Genomic DNA, 17196 nt, shown 5'->3' on the forward strand with positions numbered 1-17196 from the left:
TGCTGATAGTGGGTACATGAATTTGGTTTTCAGTAACTAACCAAACTTTAAACTGTTGATGATACTGATGAATAATCAGAAGGGCTAACGTTAGATAGTGTTTCCAATAATTGTCAGGAGGTGGCGCTAATCGCCAAATTATTTGGCCCTCCATCACTTACTGGTACTTGTGACTGTAAATAAGAGCATTTGCACTTGTTAAGCTAACATTAGCCAGCAGTATATCTGTTGAGTTGCCCTATATTAATTTGGACTGTTACCTTTAATGTGGTGTCAGTGAGTGTTAGCAAATGTTAGAGCCTCTCAAGCTTTAACTTTGTCATGACTTATACATGTGCTGGTTAATCAATGTTGGATGACTAAGTTTGTATGAATGCAAATCACTGAGGCAAACTGCAAAGCATCATAGCATACAGTCAAGCCCTAGTGTGGCAAATAATTACCCAACAGAAGGGCCACATCATTAAGTCCAGCCAGAACAATAATCAGAGCCATTAAGAACTGATGTGGTTATGATTGAGGTCTGGTCAGTGATAACAGGTCAGACCTGCCCTGTTTGTTTATGTGTCAGGATGTAACGTTAGTGATCTTGAAACAAACGGGGGCTTGAGATGTAGCTGCTGGACAAAGACATGATCTGTTTGGAGACCCATAACAAGGAAAAAACACACATATTTAGTATTTAGAAAAAAACACCAGTAAGCATCATGTAATGTGTGTTTTTCAATCTGGTGGAAGCATTTTTCAGTCAGAGCTGAAACAAGTTTTGAGTTTGAACTGCCATGCCCGTTCCTATTAAGTCTGGCCCCTTGAACACTATCACTGACATCTTAACCATTCCGTCTTTTACATGTTCCTTAATGTAAACAAGGAAACTATGAAGGTTTATAGTTTCTGTATGTAAATAGAAAGTCACTGTACAGTTTACAGGTTAATGGCTGTACTTTAACTTTCAAAAATTCAAGTTTGAAAAAGAGAAACAATGATTAAACTTTACTAACACTCCTTTAGAAATGTATCTGCATACATGGAGAATTACCTATGTGTGTCAGAATAAGTTATACAGTTTACAATGAATGGGACATATCTGATTTAGCTAACATTTTGAAATTTGAAGTAGCTACACTGTGTTATTTTGGTGAATATAATTTAAAAATGTATGTGTTGTATAATATTGTGTGTCGTTATTATCAAACCAAGCTTTATTTAAAGTAATTCCCATCATGTTAACCACATTCCATTATCTATTTTACTCCTCAGTCTAAGCTAGCATATGTTAGCAAGCTATGGTTAGCATTAGCACTGGTGCAGTTAGCTACACAACACCTGGCAGTTGAGTGTAAATATTACTAACAGCTCATATCTGTGTAGGAACTAGTTTGTGTGGAGTGTTAGGAGTGCTAGTGGGCAGTTTTTGTTTCATTTTGACAGAGCCAGGCTAGCTGTTTCACCATTTCCAGTCTTTGAGCTAAACTAAGCTAAGCTAAGCTGCAGGTGGTATTAAACAGACATCTATAAGAGTAGTTTCAATCTTCTCATCTAGCGCTTGCCGAGAAAGCGAGTAAGTGTATTTCCCAACACTTTATTGACTGTGTTATGATTCTGTTACAGGAGGAAGGAGACACTGTGGATGTCACCGCAGTGGTCAGCTCCTGTAATTTATCAGAGGCCCGCTTCCTTCTGGATCATTTCATGACTATGGCCATCAATAAGGTACCTACTGCCCCTGCTGACTTAATGTGATTTCAGCCTTAATGCTATCACTGTGTTTTTGTTTGCATTCACGAGCTGGCAAAAGATAAGCCAGGTCTCTGTATATCTCTGAAAGCAACTTGATAATCGAGGGATGCTTGACTTGTTTTGCCCGGGGGCCAATTTTGCAAAATGGATAAACAAACATTAATAATATCATGACTAAACATTAAAGATAAAGGCAAATTCATCAGTCCATTTTAATCAAATTGTCTGTTTTGAAACCCTTCGACATTTGCTGTCCTCATCTTCCTTGCCGAGAAGTAAACCCTGACAAGTTGGTTGTTGCGGCAACTTGGAAACAATTTGTGCGTTCATCTCGATCTTGCTTTCGTAGCCATGGCTGCTTTATAAGATTGAATTCAATGAGACTTTAAATGGAACAACTTGATTAAATTAAGTTTCTATTAGATTAGACAAGATTAGATTTGATGCAGCCTAATTGGTCCAGTGAGGAAATGCAGCCGCAAAGAGATAGGCGGATGGAACAAATGAAGCGGTGGAAGTAATTATAAATCGGCCACTTAAGGTAAGGATACAGAGGCTTCATTGGGTTTGTTGGTTTGAGATATACGAACAGGTACAAAGAATTTACTGCTGCGTGTCCAGTGATAACCCATCTGCTGTGTCATCCTGTATCAGGGTCTGCAGGCGGCTCAGAAGGACTCTCAGCTGAAGGTGATGGAGGGCAGGTTGAAGCAGACTGAGATCAACAGCGCCACCCAGAACCAGCTGCTGTTCCACATGCTGAAGGAGAAAGCGGAGATCAACCCGGAGCTGGATGCTCTGCTGGGCAGTGCTTTGCAAGGTGGGAAACAAACAAATCACTTCCTGTGTGAGAATGCGAATCACAATCACCTTTTTCTTTCACCATACAGCTACATTTTATTTTGTGGGCCTCAGATTGTAAAAATTGATGCTCAAAATAAAATAAAAAATCAGGCCTGTGAAATAAAGAGTAGCCCCTTTTCTCATCTTTGGGTTTGATTTTGATTTGATTACTGTTTGTTTTCTCTGTTGTGTTGATGTGAACTCAGAGTTAGGTTACCTGTCACCAGGTGAGTATGGATTGTGTAGCAATGTGGCTGTGTTGGAGAGAGCGTTGCACGTGCACACTACAAGATTTCCCGAACAAACATTAATATCCAGGCAAATATGGAGTTAAACTAAAAGATTTTGTAAAAAAAAATTGCTTATAAAAACTTAAAGTTGCTATAATATGGTTGTATAGTAGTTGGTGTACCCATTTTGTGATATATAAATGTGCATATGTGAAACCAGATTAAGAAATTTTGTAGTGTGCATCAATCCTTAGTCCTCCATTTAAAAACTAACCCGGTTGAAATAACTCTGCCATGACGTGCATGATGTCTTGTGTTACGTTTCCCCTGTTACCACCACCTGCTAGCAAGTCCCCACTGACTCAGGTCACTAAAACTCAACAGCAGAAAAAAAAAATCAACGCTGCAGCAGGACTCAAAGCTAAAGTGTACACGGCAGTTTATGTGTCTGCATTTCTGTGTTTGTATCTCTCTCGTGCTTCCTCCATTCTGCCTTCACACCAGATAAATACTCAAACACCATAGCTTCCAGTTGCATCACACTAATGACACCTAGTTGCTCCCCTTTATGTTAAACTAAACCCAGTGACCCCTGACCTTGTTATGAGCTGCTGAGGCTGTAATCACTGCAGAGTGGATGTTAGGTTTTGCAAGATTTCTTGAAAATACAGTTTCGTAGCAGATGAGTCATTAAAGGTTAAGCTCATTATTTTTTAACCTGGACACTATTTGTCGAAGTGACTCATGTGAAACAATAGTTCAGTATTACACAATAAGAGTTTATGCCAGGTCATTTATGTGTGAGAGTAGTGGCCAGACTGCAGTGTAAATGCTTGGAGCATGTGTGCACCATCAATTTATGTCCACTAAAATTGCTTGTTCTTGCCACTGACAGGCTCAGATTGTTATTTAAGTGTTCAAGAACTTAGTACACATTGGACTACTCGTGAAAATGCTGGAGCTGTAACTGGGTTTTTATTTTAGAAATAGAAACTGCTTCTCTTTCTTGGCCAGAAAGAGACTGGTCTCTATATATGAATGCACCCACCCAGTCTTAGCATGGACTCTGTGTACCATGGTGCACTGAGATTTGTTACCAACTGTAGGCCACTAACTCATCATTGGCTGGCTCTCCTTACAATTTCATAGACTTTTTCATTGGCATTCTCTTGTTTACAAAGCTATTCTTGGCCAACTTTCAGCCTACTTATGTGAGTACATTTAGCAAAAGATTTTAAATTGAAAACATGTTTTCATTGTCTGTACTGAGGGTTACGTACAGAGTTTGGCAAGCGAGCATTTATGTATGCAGCTCCTTATTTGTGGAATCTTCTGCAGAAGGACTTAAAGTTGTACTCATTGGTTCCTCTCAGCCATTCCAAAGTACTGTTGCAGTATTTTATACACAATCGTCTATGTATATGACAATGTCACGGTGTATCTTAGCTGGTCTGTGGGACATTATTAGTTTATATTAGCATACTTTTTTGTCTTTTCTTTGTAGTAATTTTATTTTGTGTTTTATATTGCTTGTTTTAGAGTTTTACATTTTTACTCAGTATTTTTGTTCTGTGTTGTCTGTAACTAATTTTGCTGCCTGTCTCGGCCAGGACCTTCTTGAAAAATACTTTTTTTTTTTAATCTCAAGAGGTTTTTCTGGTTAAATAAATAAACAAAAACTAAATAGAAGAGATAGACCTTTTTGTGACAGAGTAAGATCCTTTTTGTGTAACCAGAAACAGCCCCAAAACCTCCATCACCAAATCCCCCAAACTCCATTTACATAAACAGTAATTTAAGCGTGTATTGAGTCAGCATATTTAAACATCTAACTTGCTGAAATAAGAGTGTATTTCAACCAAACCAGAGTTGGTGATTGGTGGAACAGTGAAAAGGTGAACCGAGATGACTTTTCTGAGTTTTATGGTGTTCCTGTCCGCTTTTAATGAGGTGTGTTTTGAGATGATAAAATTACTGTTTTTTTAAATGGAGTCTGGTGGGTTTTCCGAGGCTGTTTGTGGTTAAACTGAAAGGATCTCACTCTTTCACAGAAAGCTCTATCTTTGTAGGGATTATTTCCATAATGTTAGCAGACACCTAAAACAATAAGCTGAACCTGTCAATGGCACTTTTAGTGGACGTAAATTGTCAGTGTGAACATGCATCTCAAAAACTGTAGTTCCCGTTAGTCACTTTGACGCAGAAGAATGGGAAAATAGGGTCCAGATTTAAATAACCTGAAGATACCCTTTAAGGGAAACACATATGCTTCAAGAATTAAATCTATATTTTTTTAATATAGTGTATATTTTTTACTATGTGTGTAATGTATGTGTGTTTTATGTTACAGAGAATGGAGATGACAGCAGTAGTGATGAGTTCACCCCCAGTCCAGCCACAGAGGGCAGGTAAATACACACACAGTGTGCTCTTTTTCACATTAATAAGTCCACAGACATTTTTACCTTTAAGCTGTTTCTTTAAATGTGCAGAAACAACAGTAGTTCATATTTTTACGTCATTTTTTTTTTCATGTCACAGTGGGAAAAGCTCAGGTGTAGTGGATAACATTAATTAGGCGTGTCACTTCCAGTATCTTGGTATTGTGCATGCTGGCTCACTGGGACACATAAATGGACCAAGCTGTTTTTAATGTATCAGTTAATGAATTACACCTGTGCTTTGTCTGCTCGGACAAGTCAAACTGCCTACTGTAGAAATGAAAGCAGTCTTCTGATACTACACATCCACAGCACACAGGTGTTCTCAATGCTGGGTAATTAGACCAGGGCTCAGTCCTGTGGTCCAATCAGGCTGCATCTGTGAGAGCACCTGTGTGGGTGGACCATGGGTGTGTAGGGCCTTTAGAGAGCTCACCGTGTATTTTAGCTTTGTTAGAAAGGTTAATGGATCGCTAAAAGCATTAGCTTCAAAGCATAATAAACAGATACAGTATGTTACCCAAAACCACCCATCTATGCTCTAAACTGCTTGTCCTATTCAGTATTTTTACTTGTGCAATTAAAATATCACTGAATGATAAAACTAATTTATGTACAAATGAGAAAAGAATCCAAGGGGTAAATACAAAGACCTCCCCAATTAAAAAACAAACAAACAAGTGTTGTAATTAAATAGTTTGTATAATAAATGTCATTCCCTGTGTATAGATGGAAGCAGCACATGTTTATTACAGCTGATGCTTCATAAAATATGTTTATTTTCCTGTACATTTCACACCGTTTTTAGTTTTAAAGCCATGTAAATGTATTGTTGTTCTCTCACACAGTAGGTTCACCACCAAGGTGACTGAAATATCTCAAGTAATTTCGTACTGACATTAGAGTTGAAATAACTTTGGTAGTCCCTTCATGCATGCCTCAGAACTCTGTAGATCTCAAAACCCTCATAGTGGGTGTAACTGATTGAAAATCCCTGACTTTGTTTCAGCATCCTGGCATCAGATCTAATGAAGTTATGTGGGGAATCCAGACCTAGAAGCAAGGTACTGTACTGTGCATGGCTTTCTGATATACCAGTAGTAGTATGAGTCAAACTCAAATTTGAGTCTATTTGACATTTTGACATCCTATTTTACGCTTTACAACTTTTTTTCCATTCACAGTAGTTATTTATAGGACTTGGAACAATTACTATGTGGTCCACTGACTTGTGAGTCAGCAGAATATTGAGCCAAACAATTCTGCTCCCTCAGGCTCGCAGGCGGACCACCACCCAGATGGAGCTGCTGTATGCCGGCAGTGGGGATCCGTTCTGTGAATCCCCCACCGGAGACTTCCCGGCCCCTCTACTGCCCCTCTCGGAGCGCCTGGAAGGGCCGGCGGACATGCAGGGTCACGTGTTTGGTCAAACCCCTGACCGCGAGCAAACTGTTTCCCCATCTGCACTGTCTGCCAGGCCAGCTGGCATGTAAGTGTCGGGTGCAATATTTCTCAGTGGTAGACACATTTCTGAAGATATTTCTTTTTGTCTGAAATGAACATTTATTTTAGTGGGGAGGGGGACCATTATCGCGACGTCATCATCATCAAGTACTGTAAAATAATGAAGTAAGGAGTGCTACGATCAGGGACACACACAGTCTGCACTCCCACCCTGCTTAAGTGTTATTTATTACTGCACCAAAGCACAAAACGACTCCTGTCACTTTAACTCTCTGCAGCTCTGGATCCAGGTCACCCACAGGGACTGAGAGGAGGCCACTGGAGCGCTCGCCCCTCAACCGAAGAAAGGTGCAAGAAAGAGGAGCCACGGCGATACACATCCCAGCAGCAGCCACTCACACACCTCCACCTAGTGCAGCAGAGGCTAAAACTAAAGGCAGTGACCACAAATTACTGTAAGTGAAAAGTGTCATCAACAACGGTGCTTTAAACGTTTTTCGGTCCCCCAACATCAAAAATACATATTTGTCCTCTTACCTTTAGTGCTATTAATCAATCTAGATTTTTTTTTTGTGACTTGCAGAGTGTTGGAGATATCAGCCGTAGAGATGTCTGCCTTCTCTCTAGTATGATGGAACTAGATGGCACTCAGCTTGTGGTGCTCAAAGTGCCAAAAAAATACATTTGAAAAACTCAACATCAATGTCTGTCCAGAAATCATGACCTGGTTACTTGAGATAATCCACAGACCTTAATGTGAGCAGTTTCATATAGGAATTATTTTCTTTCTTTTGAACTACACCCACTAACTGTATCACTCTGCAGAAGGAAGAGTGCATCTACTACTACATCAGTTAGCACCACTGAGCTAGCTAACGTTACAGCTCAGCCAAGGAGGACGGCATTAATGTTTACATCTTGCACTGTCACGAGCATTAACCTCTTGTCCATGAGTAGATGCACGTTTCCTTCTGCACAGCGATGCGGCTGATAGTGTAGTCTAGATTGATAAATAGCACCACAGATAAGATGAAAAATGAACTTTTCTTCTTTTTAAGACCTCCATGAAAGACAGTCTAAGAAATGACTTTGAAATGTGCATGCTACATTTTAATTCATGTTACTTTGCTTTCTTATTCAGGTTGGAGGAGTCGCCTGTGTTTGAAGGTCATAGGTAGGTTGTGTTGTTTATCTCTTAATTTGTCTCTAAAGTCTTTTTAAATAGGAATCGCCTGGGCCGCTTTTTATGTATCCCATCCTCTGTAGTAGAACCAATCTCTAGATGTAACGTTCATCTTTTCATGTGCATTGTAGAGGCGTGATCAACCCTGTGACGGCCCCAAAGAACAGCCGTGGGGCCAAACTCCAGTGTGTCTACGTAGCGGAGGGCCACACTAAACCTGTTCTCTGCGTAGATGCCACAGATGATCTGCTCTTCACAGGATCCAAAGGTCGAAACGAAACTGTTTGCAACTCAGAAAACATACTACTGTTTTTTTTTGTTTTTTGTTTTTCAGTTTGTTCTTTAACGTGTTTTGTGTGTGTTTTCAGACCGTACATGTAAAGTCTGGAACTTGGTGACGGGTCAGGAGATCATGTCTCTGGCAGATCATCCCAGCAGCGTCATCTCAGTCAGGTACAAGTTAAATAGCAGTAAAAGTTGTATTTAATAGCAGTACTTTGGGAGCTTTTGATTATTTATTTTGTCTGTTTTTTTGTTTTTGTTTGTGTTTTAGGTACACGTCGAGTCTTGTCTTCACTGTCTCCACCGCTTACATCAAAGTGTGGGACATACGAGACTCTGCCAAGTGTATCCGCACACTCACGTAAGTTTGTCTATTTTTCTGACACTTTTACAGCGTGACATTGTTGAAGTGTAATGCCTTTAATAAGCAGGTCATTTTTTGTGGACGTCAGGTCATCAGGCCAAGTGGGTTCAGGGGACATCTGTTCATCTGTCAGGAGTTTATCCATCCCGCCAGGAGAGAGTCAGATCAACCAGATCGCTCTCAACCCTTCTGGCTCCTTCCTTTATGCTGCTGCTGGCAACGCTGTGCGCATGTGGGACCTCCGCAAGTAAGTCGAACTTAGAGTGTTAGTTGTATGAGGCATTTAAGAGCTACCCAGTCGCCAGAGTAAATGTTGGCATTGTACCTTTGTGGAAACCACAGATACGTCACATTTCTCTGTGTTTTTTCATGTGTGGCTAAGTTAAGGCACAAAAACACATGATTATGGTCAGGAAAAGGTTATGTTTTCACTTAAAATACCTAGTTTAGGGGCACAATCCCCACTGGAAACACAGCGGTGTATCAGTAAAAACAAAAGCTTTTCATGGCACTCACCCTGGAGGATTTGCAGCAATACTTCAGTAAAAAACAACCCGTTCTCATGGCACTATCTCTGGTGGAAAACCAGCAATGTGTCAATAAAAAACGCCCACATTTCGTGGGTTAAAAGCAGCTATAAACACAGCAATGGCTCACCTAAACACAACCGTATTTGTTTGTTGTGCTGGAACAATGATCAACAAAGTGTCACGCCATCTACCATCCTGTCCACCTTCGGATAATAAAGTCAGCTAGTTTACTACATCACTTTAAAAGTTGTGTTTGTGGTATGCAGAAACTTACAATGCCAACATTTTCTTCTGGCGACTGGGCTGTTCACAGTCAGACAAAAGAGAATTAATCTCTTCTTAATTCTTTTCTTTAGATTTGTGTCCACAGGGAAGCTGACCGGCCATTTGGGACCTGTCATGTGTCTGACTGTTGACAAATTAGGAAATGGACAGGATCTTGTCCTCACTGGCTCCAAAGACCATCATATAAAAGTAAGAGACACGCAGACACACACTCAAAACGTTAATGTCATCCCCATATTTGTGTGCATGCATGAATTAACTACACAAGAATCAGATGCATTGTGGGTATATTTATTTGTTTTTTCAGATGTTTGAGGTGGCAGAAGGTGCCCAGGGGAGCATCACCTCTGGCCATACGTTTGAACCCGCTCATCAGGATGGCGTGGAGTCTCTGACCGTGCACGGAGATGTTCTCTTCAGCGGCTCCAGAGACTACTACATCAAGAAGTGGGACTTAGCCAGTAAACAACTGCTACAGGTATGGTGATAAGCTCATTTCAAGGTTCATCCTCAAGGTTTCTACTATTGTTGTACTGTTTAATATAAACATCTTTGATTTTAACACTCACTCTAAGACACAAAATATGGAAAATAATAATAGTTCTCCTTTAAAAAAAACAGTAAAAAAACACACAGTATGATCTGAGATACAGAATAAACTCGGCGCTAACTAACTAGCTGTCGTCTCCTCCAGCAATCCGTCAGTGCCCAGGCAGACTGGGTTAGCGCTCTGGGCATGGTGCCAGGCTCCCAAGTGCTGCTCAGCGGATGCAGAGGAGGGCTGCTGCGCCTCTGGCACGCCGACTCTCTGGCGCCCCTCGGCGAGGTCCGGGGACACGACAGTCCGATCAACGGCCTGGCCACCAACAGCAGCCAACTGTTCACTGCCTCAGAGTGAGTCACAAAACATGCTCATATGAATGCTTTTCTCATTACTGTCAAGTGTGCGGTGATAGGATTGAAATAGAACATGAGTTTGAGGCTGGAATTGATAATCATGTTGTGTGTGTGTGTGTGTGTGTGTGTGTGTTTTTTCAGTGACCGCACAGTGAAGATTTGGGAAGCCAAAGGATCTCTGGAGGAAGGAGTCCACTGACACCTTACCTGAAATCGAGGATCGTCTTCTGGCCTTTACCCAATCAAAATGAATCGTTTGTGAAGCTACTACATCACCCGTGACTTAATCAAGCGTGAGATGGGCTGAAAAAGAATCTTTAAACAACACTGGCGCTCCCCAGGGATCAGTTTCAGGGAAGTCTAATTAGATGCGACAGCTCTCAGTCTTTCAAGATGAGTGTATTTACTGATAATTTAGGTCAAAGCGAGTCACAGCGGAGCCTCTCCAGTCTGCTGCAGAGCTCCAAGGACGACAGAACAGCTGCAGTGGACAGCATCTTTCATGACTGCAACAGAAAACAACAAAATTAAAATAAATCATGGACTTCTGTGTCTCTCCTGTGCTTTCAACATTCCTCCCCGCTTTTCAGCACTAGACAACATGGATACCTTATATGCTTTTCATGAATTTTGCTGGAGCTGATGAGAAAAACAGGTTCAGGGGAGATGATTTGCCCAAAGTGGCCCAAGACAAGACATCTCCTGCTCACCAGCAATAACTGTGAGTCTATCCTGTGTGTTCATGACTTGTGATGTGTTGTGTCATTGCTCTCCAGGTCATTTTGTGTGTGTGTGTGTGTGTTCTCTGTAAGCAAGGACCAAATAACTACTGAAACTGCATATGGTCTTATCCTTCAGCTGTTACTGCCAAACCCTCAGTGGAACATAAGAAGCCTCTAAATAAAACATACCGCGCTCCTTTGACAGGGTCCTTACACATTTTCCGCTTTAAAGTTCTGTACTTGTCCCGCTGTTATAGTCAGTGTTCATTAAACCAACCACTGACTGATATTATGTCTCCAAAAAAATGTGCATATCATGGCTGAACAACAGTATTCCTATATTCTGCCTTACATAAGCAGCGAGCAGTAACGACAAAAACAGTGAGGCTGGAGACAATTAGCTTGAAGTTAAATGCTACTTAGTCAAGCAGAGGAACAAATAAAAAAGGACAAGCAAACTGAATGTTTCCTTTAACTTTCTCGTCTATTTGCACTAATGAACTTGACTAATTAATCAAGATAGGCTCTGATTTAATACAGTTAAATATATGATTTAGAGTTGCCACCATTAACTGATTAATTGAGAAGATGTAAACTTTTAAACTAATTACCAACGATTTTTTAAAGACAAAAAATCAAAAGTCAAAATTTTCTTATTCTAGCTTCTTAAATGTGAATATTTTCTGGTTTCTCTACTCCTCCATGACGGTAAACTGAATATCTTTGGATAGTGGACAAACAAGACATTTCAGGACCTTTGCTTTGGGAAACACTGATTTTTCACCATTTTCTGACATTTTATAGCCCAAACAACTAAACGTTTTATCAAGAAAATAACTGACAGATTAATAAACAATGAAAATAATTGTGAATTGCAGCCCTAATATGAATTAATAATACGATTTCATGTAAATATAGAGTGCCCCAGGGAGGACGTTTTACTGTAGGCTGAAGCAAAGGTCAGCATCATACTGGTTTCCTTGTCGAAAAGCCTATGGGATGATGGATTATTGCCGAAAATAGCCTATGATACATATTTTGTTGCGTGAGATAATCTTCACAAATGAACACCTGTTTCATGATTATTGAAGCCTAAATGCAATCGTCAGAAGTAAAAAGCTAACTTTAGGCTATAAAGGAACTACACTACAGTTGCATGACTTAACGTTACAACCATAACAACACTGTAAAGCAGTGTTCTGCGCAGCTTGGCATGATGACATCCTGTAGTCTAATTTAGCCACTTGTTAGCTTGTGTTATCTACAGACCTTATGTCAGCCATCTAAACAAACATGAGGGAACCGGGAGTGCTAAAATGCTAACTCATTTCTGGGTTTTAGGACTCATTCCTGGGGCACTCTATTCCTAGCTTAACTGTTACTTTAAGCTAGGCTAGCTAGTCATCTTTTAGCAGGACTAGCTTAAGTGGTGTTTTTGTCAGATTTAGCTACTGACTTATTTACAAACTCAATTGCTAAGATTTTTAATATTTCTTTTACTGATTTTAACCGTAGGGAACACAGAAAAAATGGGTAAATTTCCTTTTACTAGCTAGCCTTAACTAGCTAATATGGCGTCAGTTTGATTTTAACATGTTTTTTCAAATTTGATATGTATTTTCTTTTTCAAAATTTAATGGCATAATGATTTTAAAGCTGATAAAACAGATGTTAAAAGGCAAATTGTGGTCTTTACCCATCCCAATTTTGACCTGCGTTTTGGCCTTTTTAGGCTAGCACAGTTAGTCCCAGCTTCCTCAGTTACAAACAGATCATTTAATTTAGCTTTCTCGCCCATTTGCACTGGTGAACTACTCTAATTAATTAATTTATGATTTAATACATTTGAATATAATTTTTAAAGTTAGCTTAATTACATCATATTATGTGAATTCCTCTATTTTCAATGCCAGAGACAGCGTAATCTAGCTAGCTAGGCTAGTTAGCTATTAGCAGGACTAGCTTAACTGGTGTTTCAGAGTTAGCCACTGCTGTTAATAGTAACAACTAATGTTAAACTTATGGTAAAAAGTCAATTGCTAAGATTTTAGATATTAAAAACAGGTTTTAACTGCAGAAAACACAGAGGAAAAAGTGGCTAAATTAGCTTTCGCCAGCTAGCCTTTACTAGCTAGTGTTTAGCCAGTTGTTTTTTACCTTCTTTTTTTCAGATTTGATATGTTGTTTTTTGTAAGTTCTGTGGCATACTGATATTTTAGCAGGTAAAGCAGATGTCAGAAAGTGAAACTGTATTCTTAACTCAATTTTGACCCATGTAGTGTGCTGCATTTGGCTTTATAGGGCAGCACAGTTACCCTACAGTTAAACTTGCTTTTATCTCTAAATCTCAAAACCCCAGAGTAGCTGCTACATCCAGATTGAAATAATACAGGTGTCTCGGTGTTTCCCAACCCACAACAGGTTCAATATTTCAGTCAGTGATATGTTAATAAATAACAGCTGGGTTTCTGGTTCCAGTATTCTCTGGTTGACACACAGAAAGTTTCCTTTAAGCATTCATAGCCTCAGGTGGCGTTTTACTTTCCTCTGCTGAATGGTTTCACTTCCCTGTCAGCACGCTCCCCTCTGGCAAGGAAACATTTTCTCAATTTCAGGATTTTGATTCTTCAGATGAAAAGGTTACCCACTGAGTATTTACTTTCTCTAACCTTTAACTCTGTATGCAGAGGCACAGCTCTGGCAGCAAGTGCTTTTAGAAAACCGTTTTTTTTTTAATGTTAGTCTTAAAGCAGTTTGATGAAAAGATACTTTAATGAGAGGCTGTTTCGAGTCTGATGGAATCAAGCACCTTGCAATTCTGAAGTCACAGGATATGACATGTATTTCATGAAAGCGTTTATTCCTGAAAGACGTGTGTGTACATGTGTGTTTTTCAATCTGACCGAAACGATGAGTTCTCATTCCTGTACAGTACTGTTCACCCCTGCTGTCTTAGTGTCTGTAAACTGCACGTGTGCTGCAGGTAACCATATCAAACATGATTCAATCTTTAAATGTGAGTCTGAACTGCTACTATTTATTTATTATTTCATTGATTTATTTTTTTGACTTTGCTGTTGTGTCCTCCATATCACAGAGATTTGAACTTATTTTCATTTAATGCCTCTGATATCTCAGCGTCATATACGATGGACTGAGTTGAATAAATGGGATGGTTTCCACATAATCAGAGGTGGATTATCAGTGCCTGCAATCAATCCTAAACAGACAGTAACTGTAGAATCACTACATGATAAATGCTGAGTATCCCAGTATGTCAGGAGTGTCCTTTAAATTAATGGGAAAACACTTATATTTAAGGACAGTAAGGATATTGGAGGTATGTTAGCAATGATAAAGTCAATGGGACTAAAATAATTGCACTGATTTTTTTTTTTTTTCCCAACTTTGAATCTGTTTTCCAATTGTCTTGTAACATAGGTTAATACCTGGGACGGAAATAGATGAGTTAGAGAAACTGGTTTTCAGTCCCATTGACTTGCACTTAAATTGTGAAAAAAAAAAGATCCCAAAAAAAGCAACAATATGAGCTGTACGTATTCCTAATTCATAATGAATTTGATATTAGAAAGGCTGCTTAAAATCTGAATTGTCCTTCCAATTGTAATCTGTAAATCTGCTCGTGTAAATACGACTGTTGTTTTCTTCCTGCTGATTCTCTCGTGCACAATTTCAACTGATTGAAATGTCAGGTGCAGTGTGAAATAAATTTTAAAATATAAAAAAAAAAATGGCTCTACCATGGTCGTGTCTTTATTTATTGATTTATTTTTCAATTTTAAAACCGTGTATTAATGTGTTATGACCACATGGTGGTAGTGCTGCATAATGACATGGCGTGCTGGATTAGTAATCATATTGGATTTGATATTCTGGCAACTTGTGCAAGCTCTGTGTTTCCTTGGCGAAAATTCAAATGAGGCACTGTGATCATATGAGATGGTTAATGAAAACAGCTGCAGGCAATCTGTTCTACATTTTCCTTTTTTTAATTTGTATTATTTGTGTTTGGAGCTCTGTGTTTACCTTCAAGTGTCCCCCGAATGCTTGTCTTATAAGAGAGGAATAAGGGAGCACTGTCGCTCACATAATCTCTGGGTTCTCTCTGCCCTCACTAAGTCATCATTTATCTGCAGCTTGTTTCATTCCCCCTTTAATTATAACTGCAGGCTGTAATAGTGAGTCCTGTGATTTACTCCAGCGCCGTCGACACAGACAGACAGAGAGAGGTGAAAAGGGGTAAGAAACTCCCCCTGAAGACACACATTAATGTGAACAGTACAGTGATGGAGGGATCAATATTTAATGTTCGGCTGCACAGAGAGCAGCAGAGTGTTAATTGGCCTCGCAGGAGCGGAGCATTGACTCACAGCTGAGTCACACTGCCTTATGTGTCATGTGTCGGGCTTCTACTTTGCTCTATTGTACTTTATACTTTTTTTAATAAGTGCTCTTGGATGACATAACACACCCCCATAATGCATCTCTCAACCTGATTTCTGACAGGGGAACTGATTGGTTCTTATGTTGAGAAGTGTGATTGATTTGTGTTAATGTCACAACACTGCCAACTTGGAAATTAGCTCGCCACATTGTCATGCAAAATCGTAAAGTGACTGCACTTGTATAGCTCCTTTCAAGTCGTCCGATCACTCAAAGCACTTTTACACTACGTCACATTCACCTTCTCACATACTGGTGGCCGAGGCTACCATACATGGCACCACCTGCTACCCAGTGAGCATTCACACACACTCACACACCAATGGAACAGACATCGGGAGCAATTTGGGGTTCAGTATCTTGCCCAAAGATACTTCGACACACGCACTGGAGGAGCCAAGAATCCCACCGCCAGTCATCCAATTAGTGGACGACCCGCTCTACTCTGACACCACCTGAGCCACAGCCACCCCTTGTCCTTACTGTATACACACACATGATGCACACACAAGCCAGTACATATAATATTGGATCCCATTAGCTGCATACTGTTACAGGTAGCTAACTAACATTGTTGGTTTGTTGTTCGATAGCATTTTGGAGCATTGACATTCAACTATAAGGTGGCCGATGGATGTTCAGCAGAGTTTCAACTAGTGTATCACCAAACTGTAAAAGTCCACATGCGACCATAACCGTGATGTTCATCTAACCTTTAACCTGACATGAATAGTTGTCAGAAAAATAGCTGTAGCTGTAGAATAGTGACATTTTGCTTTCTTGTTGAGAGCAATCTCTCACCTCATCGGCCACCAGTGTGCCGATGAGGTGAGCCTTTGGGGGCAACAACTAATATTTTAGAAGTTCTGATGAAGCCAGCTGATATCCAAGTTCCTTCTCCGTGTGCCACTCACTAGGCGCATTCAATCTCAAAATGGTGTGCACCGTTTTGCTACAGTTAACACGTCGAACAACATGTTTCGGTATGAAACACTGTGCAACAGGCTTTGAGGTATGTTTTCTCTTGTTTTGTGGGTGTGTCAGAGGTGTTACCCAGTCAGCAGCAAGTATATTTTTTCTTTACAATTTATACCTTTGGCAATGTAGACGTTTGTTTCCAATGCTAATAAAGCCCTTTTGGATTGAATGAAATGTAACCCTACCGTATTAAAAGGCCTGTATAACACAACAGGGTGTTAAACACACTACTGTGTCTTTATATTAACATTTTGCTACGTTTTTTTGGGCTGAATGCCGGCACTGTTAACAGTTTGAATAGCGAATCAGAACGCTAGAAACTTTAAGTGGGTGATTTCAACATATACTGTTGACCCAGGTAAAACTAAATTGAGTATTTGATGCAGTGAGAACATTGCTTAAAACATATAACCCTTTGAAAGGTCTCATTAAGGCTAGCAAACACATGACCCTGGGAACACAGATATGCTCCCGTCTTGCTCTGTCCAGCTAAAATCCAACAACTGTCAGCTTTACAAGTGTACAACTGAACATTATGATTTTATGGGCATTTACGTGCCAGCACTATTTGTGTCCAGGTGCAATTACTTTCACTTTAATGTTGCCATGCAACTAGCAAAAGTATTGGCCCAATCAAAAACATAGTTTGGTCTTTTTAAATATTTCTTTTTTTAAATGTTTGGCTTCATTTTAACAGACAAACATAAGAGTGATGTCGATCATATCATCTAACTCTCAGTGGTAGTGGTAGTTGGGTTGGTCACCAAGGAGGA

The 17196-nt window shown here is 39.8% G+C and overlaps 1 protein-coding gene across 6 annotated transcripts in view; it reads left to right on the plus strand.

The window, feature by feature from the left end:
- The window catches only part of LOC117249209 (kinesin-like protein KIF21A), a 51943-nt gene extending 37210 nt beyond the window's left edge, over positions 1 to 14733 (plus strand). For 3 of the 6 annotated variants that reach the window (XM_033614676.2, XM_033614680.2, XM_033614681.2), the window contains 16 exons: positions 1612 to 1713; positions 2395 to 2560; positions 2790 to 2810; positions 5164 to 5221; positions 6264 to 6318; positions 6529 to 6743; positions 6997 to 7173; positions 7860 to 7892; positions 8033 to 8169; positions 8270 to 8354; positions 8455 to 8544; positions 8636 to 8794; positions 9434 to 9551; positions 9670 to 9840; positions 10057 to 10256; positions 10401 to 14733. In XM_033614676.2, the coding sequence (XP_033470567.2) occupies positions 1612 to 1713; positions 2395 to 2560; positions 2790 to 2810; positions 5164 to 5221; positions 6264 to 6318; positions 6529 to 6743; positions 6997 to 7173; positions 7860 to 7892; positions 8033 to 8169; positions 8270 to 8354; positions 8455 to 8544; positions 8636 to 8794; positions 9434 to 9551; positions 9670 to 9840; positions 10057 to 10256; positions 10401 to 10458 (1845 nt within the window). In that variant the 3' untranslated portion in view covers positions 10459 to 14733. The remainder of the gene's footprint in view (positions 1 to 1611; positions 1714 to 2394; positions 2561 to 2789; positions 2811 to 5163; positions 5222 to 6263; positions 6319 to 6528; positions 6744 to 6996; positions 7174 to 7859; positions 7893 to 8032; positions 8170 to 8269; positions 8355 to 8454; positions 8545 to 8635; positions 8795 to 9433; positions 9552 to 9669; positions 9841 to 10056; positions 10257 to 10400) is intronic. The other 3 variants (XM_033614678.2, XM_078165442.1, XM_033614679.2) reach the window with 1 other exon arrangement.
- The last annotated feature ends 2463 nt before the right edge of the window (positions 14734 to 17196 follow it).

Source organism: Epinephelus lanceolatus, chromosome 23 (genome assembly GCF_041903045.1).
Source record: "Epinephelus lanceolatus isolate andai-2023 chromosome 23, ASM4190304v1, whole genome shotgun sequence".
In the NCBI taxonomy this organism is placed as follows: Eukaryota; Metazoa; Chordata; class Actinopteri; order Perciformes; family Serranidae; genus Epinephelus; species Epinephelus lanceolatus.